Here is a 27,479-nt window from a genome sequence, read left to right on the forward strand (position 1 = left end):
AATTTTTGTAATTTGTTTTGGTTACATGACTTATTTGCGAAATTAATAGGATTTTAGTTAAACACCATACAAAAAAAAAAAAAAAAAAACGATCGACGAGCTTGTTCAGTTTTGACTTTCACAAATTTATTATTACAGAATGTGTGACTTATATAATTTTTATACATAACTTATATAAACACTAGCTGACCCCGCAAGCGTTGTTTTGTTATATATGTTATTAAACCCCTTAATCCCCTCCCCCCTTACAACTTAGAGGTACAAAAAATAGATGTTGAAATGATGTTGTTTTTTCAGACTTACCCGATATGCACATAAAATTTCATAAAAATCGGTCCAGCCGTTTCGGAGGAGTATGGAAGCTAACATTGTGACTCGACAATTTTATATATAAGATTTGCCATAAAGAAAAGTAGATTATTTTAGATAATACACAGACAAATTTAAACAATATAGGTAAATTAATCATACATATTCACAAGATAATTGTGTTTGCTCGAAAAATAGTCAAGTAAAAACGCATTATTAGATATAACTCGAAAAGTTGTTGTTAGATCTCAAATATATTTAAGTGGGACCAAAATACCAAATGACACACACCACCTTTCGATTAAAAAAAATTGTCGAAATCGGTCCACCCTGTCAAAAGTTCTGAAGTAACATACATAAAAAAATACAGACGAATTTAGAAAATCCTCCTGTTTTGGAAGTCGGTTAAAAACAAAAAAAATCTGAAATAAAAGTAGCCTAAGCTACTCCTTATTACATCAGATATCTGCCAATGAAAATCCCGTCAAAATCAGTTCAGCTGTTTCAGATATTAGCCGGAACAAACAGACAGACAGAGAGACAAAAATCTCAAAAAAATGTTGTTTTTGGTATATGTACCGTGTATATCATTGCATTTAGTAAAAAGCGGTTATTTTAATATTACAAACAGACACTCCAATTTTATTTATTTGTATAGATTAATTTGCGACCGACATTACATACACGTGTTTTATCTACAACGATAAATATGCATTCAGTTATTTTTAAAGTTTAAAAAGAATTTAAATCAAGTAAACCCTTTAACTAGCTTTGCGTGTAGATACATCGTCTTTTGTTTATTTTTATTGAGAGAGTATTGAGATTCGCCTTTCGTAGGTAAAAGATTTTTTTTTGTTACGTAAAAAGTGTATTGCATACATTTAAGTGTAGTAATAATTCTCTAATTAGTTTGAAAGCAATGAAATAAAGACAAAATATTTGTTTCTTAGTCATCGATAAACCACGAAATTTTTCACTTTCATGAAAAAAAAAGTTATACAAAATTAGACTATATAATATCACAGAATTAAACTATGGAAGACTCAAGTCTTCCATAGTTTAATTCTGTGATAACTCAACATTATTTTACATTTAACCTACATAAATACCACTGTTCCTAAGTTATTAACTGCCCAATTTTATGCCCGTGTTTTAGCCCGTAGACCAATCCAAAAACTTGTAATAATTATATTATTAAACAATATAAAGATATATAGTATATTACATCCAGACATCTGGAAATCTAATTCTAAACTTTCGGGCAGGGTCACTGCCAAATACGTAAATTTTAACACATTAATAATACATAATCTATAGAGATCAATATTTAATTTAAATTATAAAAAATACATATGTCCATACACATACATAGATAAATTATAAACGTCTTGTCACTTCATCAGATCATGAGCTCCTTATTCATGAAGACATAATCGAATATAATACCAATTGATCCATTCATAATACTTGACCCTAGCAACCTTGAGGCGTCGATGGAATGGGGTCACATCCCTATCAGGCAACTAGTGCATGTGCAAGCGTCTTTTATATTATAGAATATTACTGTTTTTATAAAGAGTAATTGCGGAGTTTCTAGCTGATTCTTCTCTGCAGAATTTACATTCCAAATCGGCGGTAGATTTACTTTTAACAATAACTAATTTACTAAGACTAATTTAATTTTAATTTAACGTGCTTTTAAAGTCGACTTGGATATAACAATTATTGGTTTTGATTTATATATGAATATATAAGTATAATATAAATAAAGAAATAAATAAGTGTGTTTGGAGGCAAACGAAGAAAAACCGACTTCAATTATATCGACAAGTAATACAACGTAGGTAGACGAAAAAATAGTCAAGTAAATACGCATTATCAAAGATTACTCCAAAAGTTGTAATCAGATCTCGATGAAATTTAAATGTGATCACATGATAAATATCGGCTTTCGATTAAATTAAAAATCATCAAAATCGGTACACTGAGTAAAAAGTTATGCGGATTTTCGAGAGTTTCCCTCGATTTCTCTGGGATTCCATCATCAGATCCTAGTTTCCTTATCATGGTACCAAACTAGGGATATCTTCTTTCCAACAAAAAAGAATTATCAAAATCGGTTCATAAACGACAGAGTTATCCCCGAACATACATAAAAATATATATTAATACCGAAGACGGGCAGCAGCATCTTCGGTGCGACAAAGCCAGTACTGCGGTCACCAACCCGCCTGCCCAGCGTGGTGACTATGGGCAAAACACATGAGTTCACGTTATTTTTGACGTAAACTTGTGGAGGCCTATGTCCAGCAGTGGACTGTATAGGCTGTAATGATGATATATTAATACGGTCGAATTGAGTAACCTCCTCGTTTTTTGAAGTCGGTTAAAAAAAGAAATTATATGCAATAATTTCGTTTCATGCTGTAAATGCTACACATATTTTTGGCATAGCTGATGCTATTCAATCTCCTGGATTGATTTCCAGCATAGCTAAGAACTTATAGCAAGTTCAAAATCGCTACTTGTCATTTAAATTTGCTCGAGATCTAACGAGTGTTTTTTGAGGTATCTCTTATTAAATACGTGTTAGCGTATTTAATTGTTATTGATTACGTAGATGGTTTTGATGATATCATCCTACAGAAATCGAGGGGAACCTTCGAAAATCGTAGTGGCGACTAGTGCGTTTGTTAATTTTTTCGTTTACCTATGTTCTACTTGTCGATGTAATTGAAATCTCTTTTATTTTTCGTTTGTTAGTAAATGAAATTATTAATTTAATAATTATGATGATATTACAGCGTCACCGGAGAAAACTTTTTCTTCGAGATAGGAAAGTCTCTCGCTGTCATCATCAAGTATCTGTAAAAGTCAATGTCAAGTAACGCATTCATGATTCTCCGGTCACAAGCACAATCGCAAACAATATTGACCCACCGGTGCAATTTCTATTTTACTCTCGCTTGTGAAAGTGTGTTGTGCATGTAAAGCTCGATCTAAAGCTGCGTGCAGACTTGACGAAAACAATAGAACAGCGATAAATGTTATGATTTAATTATTTTTCAAATTATTTTTATTTCATATTGGTTTGGACATTATTATTTATTTAATAAATATTTACGATTTCATATATTCTGTAACAGGGATTCGAAAATACCTGCAAAAGACATGGTTTATACAAACAATTATCTGATGTGGAGATCTATATTACAACTGCTAGGACAAAAACAGGTTACTGCGAACACTGCACCAAACGATAGTACCTCGACCTTAGAGAAGATCACCATTAAATAATAGTGTTATCCAGCAGTGTTGTGTTTCTGTAAGGTGACCGGAGCTTCTGGGAGGAATCGGGGATAGGTGATGATTGCCGGATTAGTTATATATAAAAAAATTGAAATTTCTCATAAAAAATTATTCACTTCAACATATAAATTTATTTGGCGTTTTCCGACAGTCTGTCAGCTGCAATAATTCAACGTTTGTAGTGATGTTGCCTTTATGTGAATAACAAATAAGCTTAGAATGCTCTTACTGTTGTACTTGAAAATAAAATAGGATTTAAATTGAATCGCTTATAACGGAATGAAAGTAATTTGAAAATTTGAAACAGTTTCTGTTGAACTGTAATTGAATTTATCTAGTCTTTTGTCAGCGATTAGAATTGATTTCGAATAAAAAAAATCTTTGTGAAGTAAGATAAATAAAAAAAGAGAACAAGAGTCAAATTAAAAATACTAATTCGTAAACATTAATTTCTTAAAAAATTTAATCTCTACTGTAGTATTATAAAGCTAAAAAGTTTGTTTGTTTAAGCGCGCTAATCTCAGAAACTACTGGTTCGCATTGAAACATTATTTTTATATTTAATAGCCCATTAACAGAAAAAAGCTATAGGATATTTTTTCTTACAGTAACGCGTGCGAAACCGCGGGGCACAGTTAGTATATTATACTTAAGTAAGAACAATAGCAAATAAGGATTGATCATTTTTTCCATGACATTAGTGTTTAACATCTGCGACTTAGCGTCCTATGTACTAAATCTTCTACCTGGGATCCGTCAATACCTATAAATATAAACAAAATATTAATTACAAGTTGTTACGAAAAGTACAAGGACCTAAAAGAACAAACACCCAAGCCACAAAAATTATTCTCTTACACACGAATATCCATACCATTGTTATTAAATTTGTGTGATAGCAAAGAACAAAAAATGATAGGAAAAGCAAGGAGCAATACTTATGATGACAACCATTAAAATCAGAAACCAACATTTTTATGAAGAAAACTTGGAAACCGCGGTCATTGTAAATTAAAATTATCGCACCAATATAACAAAATGATAGTAATCGAACCCAAAAAAAACTGCATATTCTTGCAAAAATTCCATAATCATACATAGCATTCGAACTCATACAAATTACTGTTATACCATTTTACTCAATCATCCAAATAACGATTCTAAATCCATTCAAAATATCATTACCAAACGCCATATTACCTGCAGTACAATTTATTTCAATAACGAATGTCTGGAACCTTAATAAATGGCTGGGCATTCACCGTGGGCGAAGACATGCACGGGCGCAGGCTTCGGACTTAAACTACAATTTTAAATAAGATTTCTCTCGCAGTTTTACCTGTATTATTATTTTAACCTGTGTCTAATCTGTTAGTTTAAACTACTTGGTAACGACCTTGGTTTAATAAGTTAGAATACGTTGTTATCAAGGCTAATACGATTTTAATGAAGACTACCCAAAGAAAACTCACAATTTTACTTATGTCTTTTTATCGACCTATCTATCTCTATGTCTTATTATCGTTACTTTAGACTAATGTGATCACTAATACTAATCTAAAGAAGATTACCAAAATATTCCATTTTATTTTTTGGTCTGCTTCAAACCGGTTAGTTTGGACTAGTTCTATTACTAATATAATTTGAAGCAAGACTACCATTGCAGTTTTATTTCTGCAATTTTCGGAGTTTACTATTTAAGAATAGATTTTCATATAAGGCCCCGGTATGAAGAAAATATGAGGTGTAAAATCTACAAAACGAATGGCCTCGTTACGTTTCGTACGTACGTTATATGATTCGTTTATTTACCATTTGATATGGTCTTAATCTCAGGACCGATGGCCGTTAGAGTAAACGGATCCTAGAGTGGAGACCGTGTCTTGGCAAACGCAGTGTGAGACGTCCTCTGGCCCGTTGGACCGACGATCTACGTAAGATTGCCGGTGTAGGCTGGATGAAGATTTCGGAAGACCGGGACGTCTGGCACGAACTTGGGGAGGCCTATGTCCAGCAGTGGACTGCGATAGGCTGAAGTGATGATGGTCTTAATCTTTTTCTTAGACTAGTAAGCCTTTTTTGTGCCTATTTAGATAGTCAATCTGAAGGAGTAAACTCCAGTCGTGCGTTGAAGCTGACACACACACACTTTTTTTAGTCTTCCGTCTGATCAGTCAGTTTGGTCTGCTGTGATTACTGCTTTTGTCTGATAAATCAGAACATTATATTGTATATTCTACGTACTTACCTGCGTTGTTTTTTAACATGTGTTACATTAGCCTGTTAGTTTAATTAGTTTGGTCTTTTGAAATATTATATGTATGAGATGTATATATGATGCCAAAATTATTTTGTAAAAATATTTAGATTAGGAATTTTTAAAAATTAGCTTGTCCAAACAAAGTCTTTCATCTTTTAATGTAGAGATTTCACACAGAACCTGTTCAACCGGAACATCGACACTATTTCGTGAGATTTATGTGTTCATTTCTTTTTTTTTTATACAAATTCTACTAATAAGTAAATTGCTTACATAAAAAATATAACTTTTATATTTTAGGTTTAAAATTGTCTGTAAAGGTTTATTGTTTATATAAACGTAAATATCTTTCTAAGTGACTATATTTTATCATGAGAGTACTAATTTAGTTATACAGAACTTAATAACTTACATACCAGCAGGGTTCTCGAAACAAAATAACTAATATACTTCTTAATATAGTCTTGACTTCTGTTTTATTTAATGCTATTTATATATATGAATTAATTTGCTCATGTATATACTAAGCCACTAACGTTACTTTATATTTCATCCCTTTTTTCTTCTTTATCTGAATTTTACTAATACTCAATTTTGCACACCTACAAACGTCTGCTCTTGTATGTCCTAAGGTTGGCTGGTAGAGAATGCTTTTAGCATTAAGCCCGCATTTTGTACAATTCTTTAATGTATTGTGCAATAAAGTATTAATAAATAAATAAATAAATGCTGATAAGGCTATTTGATAATACTATCGAATTTATAAAACTTTGTGATACACTTTTTTTTGTATATAACTGTGTTTTATTTCTAAGTGTAAAAGAGGAACTTATAGACTTTTTTTAGTAACTGCTGATTAAGACTATCAGTAACTTATATCCGAGACAAACATTTAACAACTACTGAAGCACAAGCAATTAGAACGATTGAATAGAAATGTCTTAAGGAAAATAAAAAAAAGCTACACAAGTTCGATCACGAGAAAAAGGTAGTATCCAAAATCAATGCCCAAGTTAAAATATAAATAAAATCCCAGGTCATTAACATCACAAAACTAGTTTCGTTCTAAATGTCAGAGATTCACTAAATTACATAATTATATCTTGACCCGACGTGACAAATATTTGCATACATTATACAATTCCGCGCCATGCGAAGCGAAATTTCTGTCATAGAGGAATTTGCATGATAATAGGAAATCCATCGGGTTGCTACAATAAAATTAACGTGTAATTGAGTTCTCATTTTGCAGGTAATGTTATTGTGTGAGGAATAAAATTCATATCTATATCAATATTTTTAAGCCTTATCAAACGCTGTGTGACTACGATATTAAAGAATATAGCCACCCCCTCTCTTGTCGTAGGTGTCGTAAGAGGCGACTAAGGGATAGCATAGTTCCACTTCAACCTTGGAACTTATAATATAACTGCTGGCTTTGAAATACACGAGCCGAAGACGGGCATCAGCGTCTTAGGTGCGACAAAGCCAGCCCTGCGCTCACCAACAGTGTCCAGAAATGGACTGCAATAGACTGAAACGATGATCAAACGAATAAATAAATAAATAAATATTTACATAATAACACACGGTCGTCTGTTCCTAAAGTAAGCAACTTAATGCTTGTGTTATAGGTAACAGCCGACTGGTATATAGCTACATATTTTTTTATTCGATAAACATACTTATAAATAATACATATATAAATATATAAATAAATATTTATATTACACCCAGACTCGGGGTGGGAATCGAACCCACAACCCTCGGAGCAGAAAGCAGGGTCACTACAAACTGCGCCAACGGGCTAGTCAAATAGATGATGCATGAACGCAAATAAAGTTCCTTCAAACATGGTTATAATAATAAATTTAAAAATTATGTGATGATCATGAGAAAAATATGGTTTCAATCAGTAATCTATTAAATAAGAATATAGAGGTCTGCTGTTTTATATACCATTAAGATACCAAAAAGGGTATGTTCTACCTGGTGGCAAGCGATTGCAGCAGCTCATGGACGCCTATGACACCAGGAGCATCACGAGCGCATTGCTGACCCCATCCCCGAACCTCAGGAGCTCTGGCTCACTCACAACAGGAAAACAACACTGGTTGAGAGCAGTATTGTTTAGCTGTTATCTTCTGTGACAGCTCTGCGTTTTCCTGAAGAGTGTCCTAGACGACACAGTGTCTGTCTGACACTGTCTAAATCGTCTGCAATAGATGGACTAAGGCCAATGGATGATCTTCTGTAAGGATAGGTACATCCTTAGACAAGTTGCTTTAAAATTTGAGCAAGATATTCCCTGCTGGGTGATTAATAAAAAATCGTTTACCATCAGGTTGAACCGTACACCTGTTTGTCACATTTGAAGTATAAAAGAAACGAGTGCGTTTTTCCTACGTGACATTGGCGAAATCATCTGTGCTCATTTGGCACAATTGAAAGCCATTAACTCTAAAGAAGAAGAAGAACGAGTGCGTTTTAGACCACACGACTGAAGTCAAACTTACGAAATGCAACTAATACTATAAGAGAGAGAGAGAGCTCTTTCTGTCTTCACTAGCTTATACCCCCCTCTCAACTTCCGTTCGCCTCGCTCGATCACACTTTTCATACAGCTCTCGTCACGCATTCAACAGCTTACATCCCAAGTCAAGCAAGAAGTTTTACAAGAAGTTTCACTACAAAAACGAGTGTGCTTTAGACCATCCATTTAACTTATATCTCCCTCTCAACTTCCGTTCTTATTACCCGATCACACTTTTCGTAACGCTCTCATCACGTATTCAACAGCTTACTCCCCAAGTCAAGAGTACGTAAAGAAGTTTTACATCAAAAATATTTCGAAAATTCAATATAAATTTTTTATGAAAATAAATTACAAACATAATCCCTCCTTTGAAATTAGTTTCATGTCTTTTATATGTGAAAGTGGATACATGAACGTTTAAATTGAATTACAAAGAGAAAGGTACGGATTTCGATTCGGGTCAAGAGTGAACTTTATAAGTATTTGAAAAATTTAATAGATTTTTTCTACAAATATGCTAGTAGCAGTATAAAGATCTTTGACGCAGTCATGATTAAATTAAAAAACAATAATTATTTCGAATAAACATTGAAGAATATGTGAACAACAATTTGTATATATACGTAGCGAACGTATTTTGAAGCGAATGGATATTAAGTTGTCATAATTTCCTGCGTTGTCCAACATTGCAGTGTTGAATCGACTCCGTCTTCTAATTATATTGATGACGCGATAAATTTTCAGCTAATTAAGTAAACATTAATACAAGTGAAAGGTATCGAATTTAAAGAATCAATTTACGCAAAAATAAATACTTATCTTATCCCCAAACAATTGCTTTTACTGATAATTTTGTTTAAAGCTTGGAAATAGTATGTAGTGTGTGAGTTTTATTTTAACGCCTTCTACATCCAGCATGTATATGAATTCTTTATTTTTATTCTATACACACTAATTAACATATTTAATCAGCGGCCAGACATTTAGTTATTAGATTTATTTGGCCTATACCAAATTGTTAAAACCTGAGCACTTGTGAAGTCGTAATAATGGATAAGAATAATGAGTTCCAAGCACTTTTATTAAAATTACCAACAAATGAGACATAAAAAAACACCAACTAACTTACTGTGCAAAACTATTAAAAAGTATAAAAGTATATATATGTTCATATAGTCTGCGGGGGTTGCAAGACTTATTAAACTTCAGAACGCATTCGAAAATCGTAAAAATAATTTATTTTGTCGAAAGGCTAACAGAACATAACAGTACAGACTGATGTAGTTTTTGGACACGATGACGTGTATCGAATTATCGATACTGTGCGAATTGGGTTTAAGGTTTTAAACTTTAGTCTTAGGTGAAATATTTCTTTTATTTTTTGATTATCAGTTTATAATCCAATCTCCATACATAAATAGGAGTCATTGACCTTGTTGCTGTTTTAATTTGTATGCTGTTGTAATATTACTATTTTATTTGAATGTTTTCAGATTTACTCTTGTTTAGGTTTAGTGTCTTAACAAAACAGTGGGACAGGATTTCTTCCTCTGGAGGATAAAACATTAAAATAAAAAGTATGTTATAAAGTGTAATATTCGATACAAACAAAAAAAGTATGTGTGTCAGTTCCGACGCACGACTGGAGTGTACTTCAGATAGACTGTCTAAATAGACACAAAAAGGCTTAATAGTCTAAGAAAGAAACTAATACCATATCAAATGGTAAATAAACGAATCAAATGGCGTTAACAAAAACTTAACGAGGCTATTCGTTTAGTAGATTATACTACTGATATTTTTTTCACACTGGGGACCTTATATGAAAATCGATACTCAAGGACTAATCTCCAATAATAAAAAAGACGTTTGTATCTATTAGTGGAGCTCTGTGTAATACAAGACATTACAAAATTTTTAGTTCATAACATTGGTCTTAAAAAGAGTAACTGCGGAGTTCATTGCCTCTTCTGCAGAATCTATAATTCGATCGAAGGTAGCTTTACATTAAAAATGTATTCAAAAGCCTACTTAAATAGATAATTTCTTTTTTTTTATATATTATACTAGCTGACCCGGCAAACGTTGTCTTGCCGCTAAACGCTATTAAGAAATAGGGGTTGGTGGTAGAAAGGTGAAAATTTAGGGTTGTATGTATTTTTTAATGTTGTATCATAAAAAAATAGAAATTAAAAATTTTGTCTAAAAAATAAAAAAATAAAATTTAGGGGTGGACTACCCCTAACATTTAGGGGGATGAAAAATAGATGTTGGACATCATAGATACCGGATAAGCACAAAAAATTTCATCAAAATCGGTCAAGCCGTTTCGGAGGAGTATGGCAACGAAAACTGTGACACGAGAATTTTATATATTAGATAACAAGGTCGGCAAACAAGCGTACGGCTCACCTGATGATAAGCGATTACTGTAACTTATAGACGCCTGCACCACCAGAAGCATCGCAAGCGCGTTGCCGTCCCCATCCCCAATTCTCCCAGGAGCTCTGGTTAATTTACTATTTGCTACATATACAGTATATTTCATCACATCATCATCACAGCAGCCTTTCGCAATCCATTACTGGACACAGTCCTCGCCAAGTTCACGCCAAAAATGGCGTGAACTCATGTGTTTTGCCCATAGTCACCACGCTGGGCAGGCGGGTTGGTGACCGTAGGGCTGGATTTGTCGCACCCAAGACGCTGCTGCCCGTCTTCGGCCTGTGTATTTCATAGCCAACAGTTGGATGGTTATCCCGCCATCGGTCGGCTTTTTAAGTTCCAAGGTGGTTGTGGAACCTTGTTATCCCTTAGTCGCCTCTTACGACACCCACGGGAAGAGAAGGGGTGGCTATATTCTTTGGTGCCGTAACCACACAGCATTATTATATTTAACACATAGTATATTTAACACTTTACAATCTTAAATGCTCTGCGATAATCATGTGTTTATATCATATGCTACAGTTACAGAAGTCAACGTTAGATCTATATAAAAGTATTATCAATTAACAGGTTTACATGTAATTAAAACGGTTTCTGATATATTTTCGTATCAAATGATTCACATCTCATTTACACCATTAGATATCTTTCCTCTTGTATCACTGAATCTTTAGTCGTAGATTTATTAGTTAGTAGATCGTAGACACATTTGAAATGCCCAAGGTATAAAATGGGTCTTATTTTAGTTGAATTCTTCAAAGCAAAATCAACAATGTGCTAACAGTACTTTAATAATAAGACTTCATAATTTCGTATCTTTTTCCTTGAGTTAGAGACTCCTTTATACGACTCATTGCCTTTAATTGAGTAAACCTTTAATTTATTTTAAATTTATAATGGATAAAATTAATATAACCCCAACCGAGAGATCGATGCCTCTTGTACACTTTTTCTTTTTTGTTTTCATTGTTTTTTACGTACAGTAAAGAATGTTTGTATTTGTTATAAGTTCGTCTGAAAATGTTACTTACATAGTTTTTTTTTTTTTTTTTATATCACTTGTTCGGCAATCTAGCGTAAAGCTCACCCGATGATAAGCGATTACCGTAGCCTATTAACGCCTACAACATCAGAAACATCGCAAGCGCGTTGCTGACCCTACTCTCCATACCTTGAAAGAAGCTCTGGTCACCTTACTCACCAACAGGTCTAGGTACTACCCCAGTCGGGCTGCTCCATATTTTGAGCAAGAAATTCCTGCTGTGCCCTACCTCAGTTAAAAAGTATAAATTAATATCTTCCATAATAATACTAGCTGACTCGGCAAACGTTGTTTTGCCGCTAAACGCTATTTAAAAATGGGGGTTAGTGGCAGAAGGGTGAACATTTACGGTTGTATGTATTTTTTAACGCCAAATCATAATTAAATAAAAAATAAATAATTCATCTAAAAATTAAAAAAAAAAAAATAGCGGTGGACTACTTTTAACATTTATTGGGATGAAAAATAGATGTTCTTTGATTCTCAGACCTACCCAATATGCTCACGAAATTTCATGAGAATCGGTCAAGCCGTTTCGGAGGAGTTTAACTACAAACACCGCGACACGAGAATATTATATATTAGATATTTTTTTATTCGTTCTAAATAATACCCGAAAAAAAACTTTGTACCCCTTTTGATCAGTATGAATATTCGCACACTTATAGTTTATATAGAGAAGGAGTACGGAAAACTATTTTTTTTTAATTATGCCTAAAATATATATTAAATTAATAAAAAAACATCACACACACTACCATGTGTTTGATACAAATACGCATATAATGATACTCTTTGACAGCGGAACCTTAATAGTATTCAAGCTTATAATTTAAATAAATAATGGTCGAATTGCGACCATTGGGCGAACACTACTATTAATAATCATTTGTCTAATAGTGTTGTAAACATCACACAATTTTATATGTGGTTTAACTTCAATTTATATTAGCAAATATTGTAACATTATATATATAGATTTTATCACAAGTTTCTAACATTTTATTTGTTCAACTTTTACATCTAGATCCATTTATAAAATGTGACTATACAATTTTACGATAGAGCCTTCACTATACGTGATTCACAACTGCATCATGTGTTGACTAAGTTGACTTAGGGAAAGTTAGCTCTTGGCATCAATGTGCAGAGCCTTTCAAAACTTTCAACGGAATATAAATTCTAAGCTTTACGATTAAAGCTTAAAATTGCGTGTACGTTTTTGTTTGTGTACTCAGTGCTAGTTCTCAATCGATCTTCGTTATTTGACTGCTAAATTGTGCTAAGAGAAAATACAAATATAATGTTTGCTGGTACAATATTTGTCGAGAAGGGCTTTGCACGATTTACTCTATAGGTCGAATTCAGTTTATTGTTGACACAAAGATTTTTGACTTCCTTGTCATGTGTCATGTGTCATGTGTCATTTGCTCTTTTTTATTTTTTTTGTTTTGAACATATCGAAAGAAGACGTATTTGACCTCGAAATTTATATTTTAGTGTTTAATTTTTTTTTTGTACTTTAAATGCTTTGAATTTTATCAAAAACTAACTGTGCCCGCGACTTCTTTATAAAAAAATATATTTCTAAAATAAAAGTAGCCTAAGTTACTCTTTATTACATCAGCTATCTGCCAGTAAAGTCCTGTTAAAATTGGTCCAGCCGTTTCAAACATTAGCAGGAATAAACAGACAGACAGCCAAAAATCGTAAAAAATGTCATTTTCGTATATGTACCGTGTATGTATACATCCACATTCATTTAGTAAAAGGCGGTTATTTTAATAATACAAACAGACACTCCAATTTTATTTATTTGTATAGATATAGATGTATAGAGTGGGATTTCGTTTTGATAAATGATGATCCGTGATTTAGGTGTATATTTTGATAGCAAAATGTTAATGTCTTCTCATATTGATTTAATTAGATCCAAAGCACTAAGAAATCTTGGTTTTGTCATACGAACCTGTAGTCCCTTTAAAGATCCTCTTAGCTTCAAAATAGTTTATTATGCATACGTTAGAAGCATCTTAGAATACGCTGCTCCTATATGGTCTCCAAGATATGATGTTTATATAAAACGCATTGAAAGTGTACAAAAGAAATTTGTTCATCACCTTAAATTTAAGTGTAAAAAAGCCGATATAAGTGATGAATACGTAGATATCTGCCGAGCTTATAACCTTCTGACGTTAACGGAACGCAGGGAGGTATTAGACATGGGGCTATTGTATGATATATTTCGTGGCCGCATCAACTGCCCGGAACTTGTTGAACGCATTATACTAAACAACCCTTCACGGCGCACAAGACACTGCTTTATTTTATGTCCCGAAGTGCTCCACCAACTATGTACAGAATTCTATACTTACAAGATTACCTAACTCATACAATTTGAAATTTCAAAACGTAGATATTTTCAAGGGTTAAAAAAATATTTTTCAAAACAAAATAAAACAACAGTTCTTTAAAAAAATAATCAAAACTACAACTAAATATATATAATTTATATATATTTCATAAATATTTATATAATGCTCACTATTATTATTAACATTATTATATATGTTATATTTCCTTCCATATAGAGTTAATTGTTTTTAAATTATCCTTCCCAGGGGTATTTATAGGTTTAATATGAAAACAAGTTTGTCTTTTTTTTTCTTGTGTTTTTCCTTTTATTTTATTTTTAACGTTTGTTAATTTAAATTTTAAACGGATGGATGGTCGTAATTGGCCTTTTTGATTATATTTCATTTAAGTTTGTTTTATAATTTTTTCTGTGCTGTGTACCATCCCTTATAAGTAAATAAATAAATAATAACAGGTTATATTGCTTCGTTTTCCTCTCTTTATCTTTCACACATTTAATCATATAACTATTGTAAAAAAAAAATTGTTATTATTGAATTTACATAGACTCCATTAGAATAGGGATTATTATCAACACAGACAACTACGCGGACAATTTAGGTATACGCGTTTACGTGCAAATCAATTCAAAACTAAATCGTAAGGTAGCTACTACTAACTAAGTTTATAGTAATAGTTTATTCTGTACAGTATCACAAATGTTTCTTTTCATTTAAAATATTATATATATATGAACACACATGACATATGTTTTTTACTTAAATGTTAATTTTAGTTTTAAATTTCATATTGTTAACTCTTTTATGTATCGTTAAATTAATAACATTGAACTCCTAAGGGAATTAGTTGTTGTTACATATAATAAAGGGGAGGACGCTGGCTTCTGCAATACAATACTGCTAGTGCAGGAGTCAGGATAAACTTTTTATTGTATGAATTGTGATTGAGTCCAATAAAGATAATCAACAACTTTATACATCTCAATAAATGTTAAGTTATTATTTAGTAAATATCCTGCTCAAAATTTGCAGCCTGACCAAGTACCTCGACCTTACAGAAGATCACAGCTAAATAATACTGCTTTCAAGCAGTGTTGTGTTCCTGTGGTGAGTAAGGTGACCTGAGCTTCTTTCAAGGTATGGAGAGTAGGGTCGGCAACGCGCTTGCGATGTTTCTGGTGTTGCAGGCGTTAATAAGCTACGGTAATCGCTTACCATCGGGTGAGCTTTACGCTAGATTGCCGACCTAGTTGTATAAAAAAAATTATTACAATATTTTTAGCATTTTACGTAATTAGTTGAAATTAACTTACTACATTATTTATCACTGATTTTCTGTATTAACCAGTTTCTTTATAAATAATATATCAGGTGATATTCTAACATGTAATGATTACAAAATTTCACCATCATTAAAACCACTCTCACTCCTTTGTATCTAGTGTGTCAAGTTTTTATTTAATCTAGTACTAGCTGCCCAGTTTGTATAGGAATGCCGTTTAGTCACTCCGTATGTGTCTAGTGTTATGCATGTTATTTCATTTACTCCTTTCTCGCAAAAAGTAGGGTCCATTGACCATTGCGTGCAATTTTTTTTTCAAATAAGGTTAAGACGATTTTTTTAACACGAATTTTGTACAGGTTTTTTTATCCGGGTTAAGCGGAGGTTATTGTTTTTTAGGCACATTTTTTTTGGATAAGCTCAAGAGAGACAATTCTAAATTCAATTTTGATTTAGAGTTATAATTGTTTATGTTTTTTTAAGTGTTAGAACAAAAGTTGAATAAAAGATAATTTTTGAAATGTTTTAAAAAAAATATTGTCGTATTTTTTAATAAAAAGTTTTTGATGATAAATAACAATCAATAAATTAAATAACATCAAAGTGACATTAAATTAATCTTAAAAATTGAGCATTTAAGTAACTAAAACACATTAATTTATTTAATATTTGGTCATTAGATTTTTTAATGTTTTCCGCTCAATTTTTTTTATTAACATTAAACAATTTTTATTTATTTAATTATTTCCATCCAGCCATTTTATTTCTTTATATCTTTATTTGAATTCTAAGTAAATGTTTTTTTATTATTATTATAAAGTATAGATTCTTGTTTTTTATCAATAAAATGAGAACATAACTTTTAAGTATTTTCGCTTTTTTCTTAATAATATTTTCAAATTTGAATAATTTATCTGTTATAGAGTCTCAACTCGTGTGAGTGTCATCTATAGTGTGATTATTTTATATATTTCACTGAAAACCACGTCTACTTGAAATAAAACTTTAAATTCCGATGTGTTATATATAAAACTGTTATATAAAACTTCTATTTTAATGTTCATAGTGTTGTTATGTGTCATAATGTTATAAAACAATATGGAGGTATAGTATAACTAATGTTATATGACATGTAATTCAACCTGTTTACTGTATTATTAGGGCAACAAACAAGCGAAACGTTTGCCTGATTGTAAGAGGTTAGTGTAGAGTATGGTTGCAGTACGATAATAATCACAATTTCATTGCATACCCATTATTAGGCTGTAATAATTTGTAAAGTTTAGGTATTTCCCAAGTCACACTGCTTCAGATTTTGAGCAATATGTATTTTGCTATGCATTACTTCTATGATCCATGTTAGCTTTCACAACTAGTTTCTAATAATTTTTTGGTAATTTCGTATGGAATATATGATGAGAAAATTCTATCTCTAGTAAGCGTAACTATATGAGAGGAGTTACATTTTTTAAACTGTCTTTTGCCGACTATTTTCTTTTTATACTTATACAACTATGTTGTGAAACAAGCGTATGGCTTACTTGATAGTTAACTATTATCGTAGTTGATAGACGTCTGCAACACCAGAAGCATCGAAAAAGCGTTGCCGACCCTATCCCCAATTCCCTCCTGGAGCTCTGGTCACCTTACTTACAAACAGGAATACAACATTACTTGAAGCAAGCTTGAGCAAGTAAGTATTATTTAGGCATGATCTTCTGTAAGGTCGAGGTAATACCCCAGTTGGTCTGCTCCATATTTTGAGTAGGCAATTTCCTGCTGTGAACTACCTCAGTTAAACTTTTAATAAAGCCTTAAAAAATAACTCAATGCCTTTTTTTTATGTCACTAGGTCGACAAACATGCGTACGGCTCACCTGATGGTAAGCGATTACCGTAGCTTATAGACGCCTGCAACACCAGAGGCATCACAAGCGCGTTGCCGAACCTATCCCCAACCCCCCCCCCCCTCCAGGAGCTCTGGTCACCTTACTCACCAACAGGAACACAATACTGCTTGAAAACAGTATTATTTTGCTGTGATCTTCTGTAAGGTCGAGGTACTACCCCAGTCGGGCTGCTCCATATTTTGAGCAGAAAATTCCTGCTGTGCCCTACCTCAGTTAAGGACTGACTAGGACAACATAAACAAGTAGAAGTAGTAAATACGAACCAGTTGGAACGTATTTAAACACGAGTAAAGCCGCTATATTTGTCTTGTATGTTATAACGAAACTACAGCGAAATGACACAATTACGTATAATGCTTAACATCGAACAAGTACTTGGTTTCTAGATAATATTGCTTTCCAATATCAAAAGAATTATAAACAATTTGTAGTTAATCAATCATTTCCACTGATATTTGTATGAGTCGGTATTTGTATTTTGTGCAATTATACAATACAATATTTCTTTTCGGGCTGAGTGTCTGCCGTCGAGAGTTCCCCCACCGTGCCGCGGAGAGCACGTTAAGCTGTCGGTTGCGATTGGTATCAAATACACCTGACTACTAATCGTTACTCATAGTAGAAAATATCTCGTGGTGGATTAACTCCGATCCTTGTCTTAGATGGAGAAACAGGCCTATTCCTAGAAGTGGGATATTATAGGCTGACCTGTCATCATCTAATATGGTCAGTTATGAACAAATTGTACCTCCTGATATTATTAGTGTAATCACAAATAACATTGTCAACTTGTTTCCTTAATTAGTACGCTTCAGTCTGTAATATCCCACTGCTGGGCATAGGCCTCTTTCCCCATGTAGGAGAAGGATCAGAGCTTAATCCACCATGCTGCTCCAATGCGGGTTGGCGGATATATTCCCTACGATGAGTAACGATCGCTATCAGGTGTACATGATAACAAATGGGACCTTAATTGTTAAATTATTTTAATTTTAAAATTGTTCTTCGCAAACATAAATTACAACTACAATTCATAGACAAATAAAAAATAAATCAAAAAGGTTGACTCAAATACGACTCGCTAGATCTAACGCAAGTTTATATAGAACATCGACAAGTACCAGATTCCGAATAAAAAACCATCATCAAAATCGGTACACCTAGCAAACAAAACGTTATGAAGTAACACACATAAAATATACTGCTGATTTGAGAACGTTCTTTTTTTAAATTCGGGTAAAAATACATTTAAGGTAAGAAATCCACATTACAAGTAGTTAATTACATTTTAAGTGATCAGATTAAATATTAAACAAATCTTTAATTACGCACATTGAAATTTTAAGCCGTTAATCGGTAAATGTAATCACAAAGTCGGTTTTTACACGATTTCGTATTTAAATAAATCTAGAACGAACGGTACGCTTACTTTCTTTTACTTTACATTCCTCTGAGTCCTTGTTGCTTGGCAGTTTTTTTTTTATAATTAAGGAAGATAACTGCGTTTTATTTCTGTCGAAAACATATTTATCGTTAATTTACTACTTTGATTACTCGTTCACATTCATTATATCGCTGTTTACGCCGTAAAACATAAATATCGAACAATGTCTATAAAAAAGATTAAATATTTTAAAATTTAAAGAAGAGGTATAAATGTCTATTTTAAAATAACCAGATTTAAATAGAGAGGGCATCGTAAGCTTTTAAACTATTATGAGAATGGTGCTATTCTAAAATTATGTAAATTACTCTTAAAAAGTAGTAATACCATATTTGTAAGCAATACAGGACTATAGCGGGACAAGAATCATTACTATTTATTAGAGCTAACAGTATCATTAATTGATAATAATTTGAATAATATTTTCCATTATTTACATACAGCAAAAAATTAATTAAATAACATGAAAAAATTAAGTAACGTCGTCATTAAGGATTTATGTTGTCATAACATCGACAGTGAAATGATCTTTCTTTAAGTGGAGAAAGAATGGAGCTAAAATTCTGCTATAATTGTAAAACAATACACTGAACACATGATTATTATTACGTGTCTGTAATATAGCCTGGATCGATAGTTTTAATGATCTCAGATACATTTTAAGGACGCAAAACTACCGAGGCAAAACTGAACAGCAAATATTTGTATGAATAAATATCTTGTTCGATAAAAATTCAAAACTGCGGCGGGTATTATGACGATTATTGAATGATTATAATAACAGTTGAGCTAATAGTGGTAAAATTCAGTTATCAATAATTTAATGCACTTTTTTAAAAATTCTGCTTTATACAACACGTAAATGTCATATACGAAATTCAAATATCATGACAAAATACTATGTCCTTGATAAGCCTCAAGTTATGGTAACACTAATATCAAAATATTAATATTCATAGTTCAAGAGTTTGAGCGCAACTCCATAGAAACATTATCTATACAATTATCTTATTTCGTTCATACGTGTATGATGCATCACGCTGCGTCCTAATCTGTATTTAAGCGGTTAAATCTTAATAGACGTCACGGAAACACGTTTAATGATATAATCTTGAAGAAGTTGTTTTGGTATTATTGCATTTCTTTTACATTTTTTTGCTGTACTTTCATCTTGTTTTAATGATTGACAGACAGCACTCGATTATAGTTGAAGCATTTGTTGTCATAATAATGTTCTGAGTGATTTTTAACACTTCTTTGTTTCTTTTGAAGTTATACTTCTTTTAGCGTATTAGGAAAAAATTATGAGAGTAAATTATTACGATACGCGCGCACACCGTCACGGAAAAAACCAACACCCTGAAGTTAGCTAGTCAACGAAGAAGAAGTTAGCAACGTGAAGTTAGCTAGCCAATGAAGTATAACTTCTTACGTGCGTACATAAGTACACACACGCTTTTTTATATCTGTTGTTTAGTGATTGGCGTTAGCTGCTTTAAGATTAAAGCGTTATCCAGACTATAAAGAAGGTCTGGCTGCCTTTTAATGATATCTTGTAAGATAAATCTCTTTAAATTGAAAAGGCTTTTCAAGTTTATGATTAGTGCCTTTAAATACATCAAATGAGCAAATTTTATGCAATTTTAGATATGATATATTTAATATCAATTTGATCATCATTTTCGGATACAGTGGGTCGTAATGTAATGTTTTATAGCCTATCTTGTTTTTTGACTTACAAGTTAACAATAAAAAAAGTTTAATTTTGTCTTATTTATTAGATAACAAATAAATAAAACTTATATCATTATATCTATATCTGTATAAACAGTTGCTGAGTAACTCAGTTCCCTAATATGCAAAACCCAAGTTATACGACCGAGCAGAAGTTATTATAGATAAATTGTAATCAATTATTATAAGCTAAGCTCGACAAGTTCGGCGACAAATCGCTCAACATATCTAGCTTTTGTGAATAGGATTTCTAAGTCATGATAGTAAACTTTACTGTTTTTTTTTTTAAATAATGGTCACTATCGTATTAAGACAAGATATGTACTAACAATAAACATGTATGTTTTTGAAGCAAAGCTTTTTTAAAATTCATTACAATATTGACACTAAATATTTTTAACAAAAATTATTTGTCTAAAAAAAAGATAAACTCACCAATAATAATCATTGCAGAATTTTGTAAATTATATTTAACAAATATTTCTTCATTAAAAATGACAATTTTATCAATTTTTATTATTATTATAAAACAACTTTATCGGATTTTATCGTGGTTTATTAAGTTTTTTAGATACCCGACGTTTCGGATACTTTACAGCAACTATAGTCACGGGAGGACATTATTATTATTTAAAAAAAATACTATCTGTTTGTTTGACTAAGTTTACGTCATCAATCAAAAACCATATTCTTGATTAATTAAAACTTTTTCTTTGCTATTCTCCTTCGAAAACATATACATGTAACGCCGCAGGCACAACTAGTCTGCTGTAAAATGTTTCTCGCTTAAGTTATCTGTTTATTCCAGACGCTCGAATCTATTACGATCCGTTGATAAATCTTTATCATTTATCATAAGCCGGACAAGTCGGGCGACTGGTTGCAAGATTTATCGTGTTTCTGTTGGAAATATCACGCCGGTATCTCCGTGTTTGTTTGTATCTAGATTTACTTGTCTGTTTATGTATGATTTTCGCATGGATAGCTGTAACTGTAAAAATATTATCGAGTTATCTTTATTTACATTTAAAACAAGCTACAAACAGTCACAAGCCATAGCTTTTAGCTAGTTAACGAAGAAGAAGTTAGCAACGTGACGATTAGCTAGCCAATGAGGTATAACTTTTTACGTGCATACATAAGTACACACACACTTTTTCGTGTAACTAAATAAACTGATTTATACTATAAAATGAAAATTTCAACTTGTAACCTGATATCTTTATTGATAATAAACAAACAAATAAATAAATTTTATTATATTGGCATAGTTCAAAGCTATCGCTTAGCATAATTAGAATTCATGGCTCGTAATCCTTAACGTACAGGATGTTGTTTCTTTTACTTAATTTATTACCTACTATAACTTGATAAGAGGGAAATAGAACCAGATTTTTTATCTAATTAAGGGCTTATGTATCTATTACTAATTTTATAAAACTTCAAATAAAAGAACTTCATACTGAGTAGACTAATTTCGATTATTATTTTAATCGAAATGTGCTGCCTGTCATGTGGTTCTATTTAAATTTAATTGAGATCTAATAATGCGTTTTTATTGACTATTTTTAGTCGACCTACATTATATTATGCTTCATAATATATGCTTCATTATATTATGCTTTTTCACTCGGTGTATCGATTTGATGATTCTTTTTTTAATCTAAAGAAGAAATTAATTTGATCGATATCTGATGAGTACTTTTTTAATAATATTTGATAACGCGTATTTACTTGACTTCGAAGCCTTTGACCAGCTGGTTATTTATAGAATGTTTATTTCGTTTAGTTTGGGATTGGCAGGAATTTGTTTTCAAAAATACTTTTTTTTAATTTTTTTTTTTTTTACAAAATAAGGATATTTTTTTATTTAAAAGATTTGATAAATATGTATACAGATTAAATAAAAATATATTAAAAAAAAATTGAACATTGATATATTTCATTTTATCTGTAGTTAACACCTAAATTCAATAACGTACTTTCTGAGTTTTGTCGAAATTTGACCATAAAGTCTCTTATATGTATATTATATATAAGTAATCTTAATATATATAAATAACGCGACACGTCCTTTGTCCGCGATGGACTCGTAAACTACTTAACCGATTTTAATCAAATTTACACACCGCGTGCAGTTTGATCCACCTTGAAAGATAGGCTATATTTTATTTCGATATAAATAATTATTATATTCACAAAAAAAAAATAAGGCGGTACGAGGTTCGCCAGGCCAGCTAGTATATATATACTCTAACCGAAAACAAAAATATCTAAAGTACATCCTATACAAAGCACCGTTAAAATTTATTCACAAAAACAGTAGTGAGCTACGAATGTGTTACAACACAATAATATAAATAGCGATAAAAGTGTTTTGTGCTCATTACTTCACCCAACTGTATAAATTCTTCGCATCCGTTTTGAATATATTTTTAAATATTTTATGATAATTTAAAACCGTTTTTTAAAATCCTTTCAAAATAAATTTAAACGTAATTCACGAAATTAAAAAAAACGACATCGTAACAAATAACTTTAAATAAAAAGTAAAAAGAAAAAAGCTATGCCCGAGAAATCACGGTCTCTTATATATTTCAATATCTATGCAACGTAATATGAAACATGCACGAACTTTTAAATTAAACAATTAAAAAATTATAACTGCAAACCGCATTTGTATTTTTTGCCTGGTGACTTACAACAGTACAGGTATTTTATACCGTTTTTGAGCACTAGTCCTTCGCTAACCGTGTTGTCAAACTTTGTGTTGTAGTTATATCATTAAAAAGATAAGTTTTCATTGTATCAACATGACTGTGATGGAAAATAAATCATTATTATTATTATTATTATTATTATTATTATTTCGTTCAGTAACTTTCCGTGATACGCGGTCAAAGATACAGATAGACGAAAAATCATTTTTTTTTATATTTCTTGCTTCTTTTAGCAGTAGGTATTAAAACTCATCATATATTCTTTACTTAAATATCTTTGATAAACAGACGTAAAGCAGTTCCAGTTTTACTATAGATATCTTTTTAATATATATAAATTACGCGTCACGTTGTTTGTCCGCGATGGACTCCTAAACTACTTAACCGATTTTAATCAAAACACACCTTGTGCAGTTTAATCCAACTTGAAAGATAGGCTATATTTTATTTCAATATATATAAATATTGCCAAGAAAAGAAATAAGGCGATATTAAGTTCGCTAGGTTAGCTAATAATTATGTAAAAAGTGTGGCAATCTATGTACGCAAAGGTAGATACATAAAATTTCCATCCATGTCTAATTCAACACACAACTATCCAATTTCCACATTCATTAGTCATAAAGAAATAAAATCAAACCTCGATTGATAAATGACTTGCAACAGACGAACGAACACAATGAGCAACGTTACTGATCGCACCAACGGTCATTGTCTGTGCAACATCATTGATCACAATCGAGAATCTGATCTATTTTATTGTAAGTCGTACAAATAAGTAGTTTGTAGTAGTGTGTGCTTTAGACCACACGACTGAAGTAATACTTCTGTAGCTCCATCTAACTTATATCTGCCTCTCAACTTCCGTTCGTTTCGCTCGATCACACTTTTCGTAATGCTTTTGTCACGCATTAACAGCTTACTCCCCTAGTCAAGTGTGCGCAAAGAATTTTTACATCAAAAAAGATTAAAATTCGGTTAATTGGTAACCAAAGATTAAAAAAACTTAAATCATGTATTTTCAATAACATTTAAAGTAATTTCGTCCTCTAGGAGATAAAAAACTATAATAATTTACAACAACAATATTAGCTTACCAATAATTATAAAAGCCGCCGTCGCCAGGAAATGTGACTTGACCTCCATTTTGAACACACGCGTTTGTAACACTATCAGTCTTTTGATCAATTATTTATTTATGTAATAACACTTTCTTTTGTAGTCAGTCGTTCATCGTGTTTTGATCTGTAACAAAGAAAACTAATTTAAGTCATTAGTATTACAGTTTAGTTTATAAAACTTTATATGTAAGTACGTACTGAAACCGAAAATAAAATCATCATATCAAACATTTCGATCTAACGGGTACATCGTTCCAAAGCTTAATTGGCTAGAGCGCCGACACGGTCAGTCGGAGACGCAGGTTCGTTCCCCGCTGGAGCGGTCAATTTTTGATATGATATTCAAAAATGTTTAGAATATCTAATGTGTGGATAACACAACAATAAAATCGTACATATTTATACGTAAGGTGTAATTTATAGATTGAATCCTTGGTATAATACTTAAACTCACATCTCGGTAAAACATTAAAATACAAAACAATCACTTAACTACTACACATTGATTTTAAATATATCGCCAAAGTACGACACTAATTACTAAACATTCCATAACAATGAGCGAAAGCGTAGTTTTCTAAACAAACCCCATTGCATATTAACCATCTCGTAATCCCCATGTGACTTACGTCCATTACTTTCCCCTTGATTTAAACAGTCTTTCCCGGACTTCCCACATTCCAATTGCATAGGCATCTAAACGTGAGCGGACTTGACTGGATGACTTATGACTTTATGACGTCATTTCATCGTCTGTTATAATTTAAATTTTAGTTTTTGTAAAATTATGGTTGTATTTTTTTTTGTATATATTCAAATGATGTTCAATTAAAGACAATATAGAAACCTGCATGACTATTTTATATCAGCAACTGTTATCTTTAGGTTTCAAAAACACAAAATTTCATAAAAATAGATTTCATAATCCACGACGCGACGCGTATGGTTATTGCGCATGACGACGCGTTGGCGCAACGGTCACAGCACTGGTTTGTGGCTGTTGCGTTGGGGATGTGGGTTCGATCCCCGTACATGACAAACATTTGTATTGGCCTGGGTATCGTCTGGGTGTTTGTACAGTCCTTGTGGGTCTCCCACCGAGCCTCAGAGAATACGTTAAGGCGTCGGTCCCGTTTGTTATCATGTACACCTGATAGCGATCGTTACTAACATTAGGGAATATATCCCCCAACTCACATTGGAGGAGAGTGGTGGATTAAACTCTGACCCTTCCCCTACATGGGCAAAGAGGCCTATGCCCAGCAGTGGAACACTACTGTCTGAAGCATGTTATGAACCAAGTTATAATGATGTTATTTATAAAGATTTAATATCTAATAGTTTAAATCCATCGCATCTCAAGACTTAGTAATAAAAAAGCCAAAGATAAGTCAGAAACCTCATTTGTTACTCAATCAGAAATCCATTTACCCTTATATCGTTCAACAGGTGGTCTAAAAAGCAATCGTAAATTTCAGATAAATGTACAGCGGTATTTAGATTGAGTTTATCGAATGTACTGAACTAATTAATCCACTTAATCATGGTTTGATCGGTAAGCTTTAAAATTGAAGTCCTTTATCTAATTGAAAAGAAAATAATCAATTCTCCTTATATATAATTTTATCTAAGTGGAATCATTATTATTACTATTTAGGGCCTGTATCACCGGTTGCGGATTTCCATTGTATTTATAAGATATATCTATTCGCAAATATGTACCTAAAACTTGTACTTTGTTAATTGAGGAGAAACAAATTCTATCAGCCTGTTTTGCCTCCTGCTGATAAAGTTTAATCGTAACTAATTTGCTGGATAGCTTTTATCCACAACTGGTAAATTAGCCACTAATCTTAAGTTTTACTATTTTGCTATCGACGCTTTTACAAATAATAAATAAATAGATATATTATAACATACACACACGGTCGTCTGTTCCAATGTTAAGCAACTTAATGCTTGTGTTACAGGTAACAGACGACTGTTATAGCTAAGTATTTTTTTATAAATATACATAAAAAATAATACATACACAAACATATAATACACATATCACACCTAGACTCAGCTATAGACGTAAAAGCATAAAAAGGCAAACAAAACATTAAACAAGCGTTTAAAAAATGACTTCAATGAAATCGTTATAATTCAAAAATTAACAATTCGCGGTCATCTTAAAAATAAAACATTATCTCTGAATCGCATAACATTATGGACCTAGAGACACTTATATATAGAGCTCGAAATCCTATGAACGTAACCAATTAAAGCTTTTACAGTTGTCAGTTAAAATTACTTATTCGGAAATACAAACAGGTGGAACTGGTCTTATAACTGAATACGTTGTAATTTCAGTCCGTTACGTATTACGTAATTATGTCGAATAATTCTTAAGAAAATATACATTTTTTTCCAGTTTCAATCAGAGCCTCTACACTAATAAAATAAATTATGTGATGTCATGGGACACCAGGTAGGAACGAAGTTCCTTCGGATAGTATAGAAGCAACACAATTTGAAAAAAAAAATGTTGAATTTTATATATATTTTCTATTCTTGATTTTTTTTTAAATTTTGTTGATTGGTTTTTAATTAAGTACATAAAAGTATTTAGGAAATTTAGTATTTTAGAAAATAACAAATAGGTACCATAAAATAAATCAAACAAAATAATAATAATAATTCAAACTATTAAGTGAAATAAAAAGTCTTTATTTATTTTTGTCGACAGTATAAAATTACATAAATAATTTTTTTAAAGTTTACTAGTAATATTTTAGTTTAACAAACGTCATATTATACAGTCGTGTGACTGATATAACGTCACTTCCGTTATATATTTTTCTTACGGTTTTAGTATCACATTTTTTTCAGTTCGCTCGTCCAACCAAATGTCATGCCTGCCGTAAGGAACTTCGTTCCAATAATACACAATAAGTAACTATTAACTGAGGTAGGGCACAGCAGGAAATTTCCTGCTAAAATCTGT

General features: G+C 31.8%; 1 protein-coding gene across 1 annotated transcript in view; it reads right to left on the reverse strand.

Moving 5' to 3' along the window:
* LOC123665755 (agrin) overlaps positions 1-24,515 on the reverse strand; it is a 38,511-nt gene extending 13,996 nt beyond the window's left edge. The window contains exon 1 of the mRNA XM_045600016.1: positions 24,467-24,515. Coding sequence (XP_045455972.1) covers positions 24,467-24,515 — 49 coding nt within the window. The remainder of the gene's footprint in view (positions 1-24,466) is intronic.
* Positions 24,516-27,479: the final 2,964 nt, after the last annotated feature.

The sequence above is a fragment of the Melitaea cinxia genome, chromosome 24 (assembly GCF_905220565.1).
Source record: "Melitaea cinxia chromosome 24, ilMelCinx1.1, whole genome shotgun sequence".
In the NCBI taxonomy this organism is placed as follows: Eukaryota; Metazoa; Arthropoda; class Insecta; order Lepidoptera; family Nymphalidae; genus Melitaea; species Melitaea cinxia.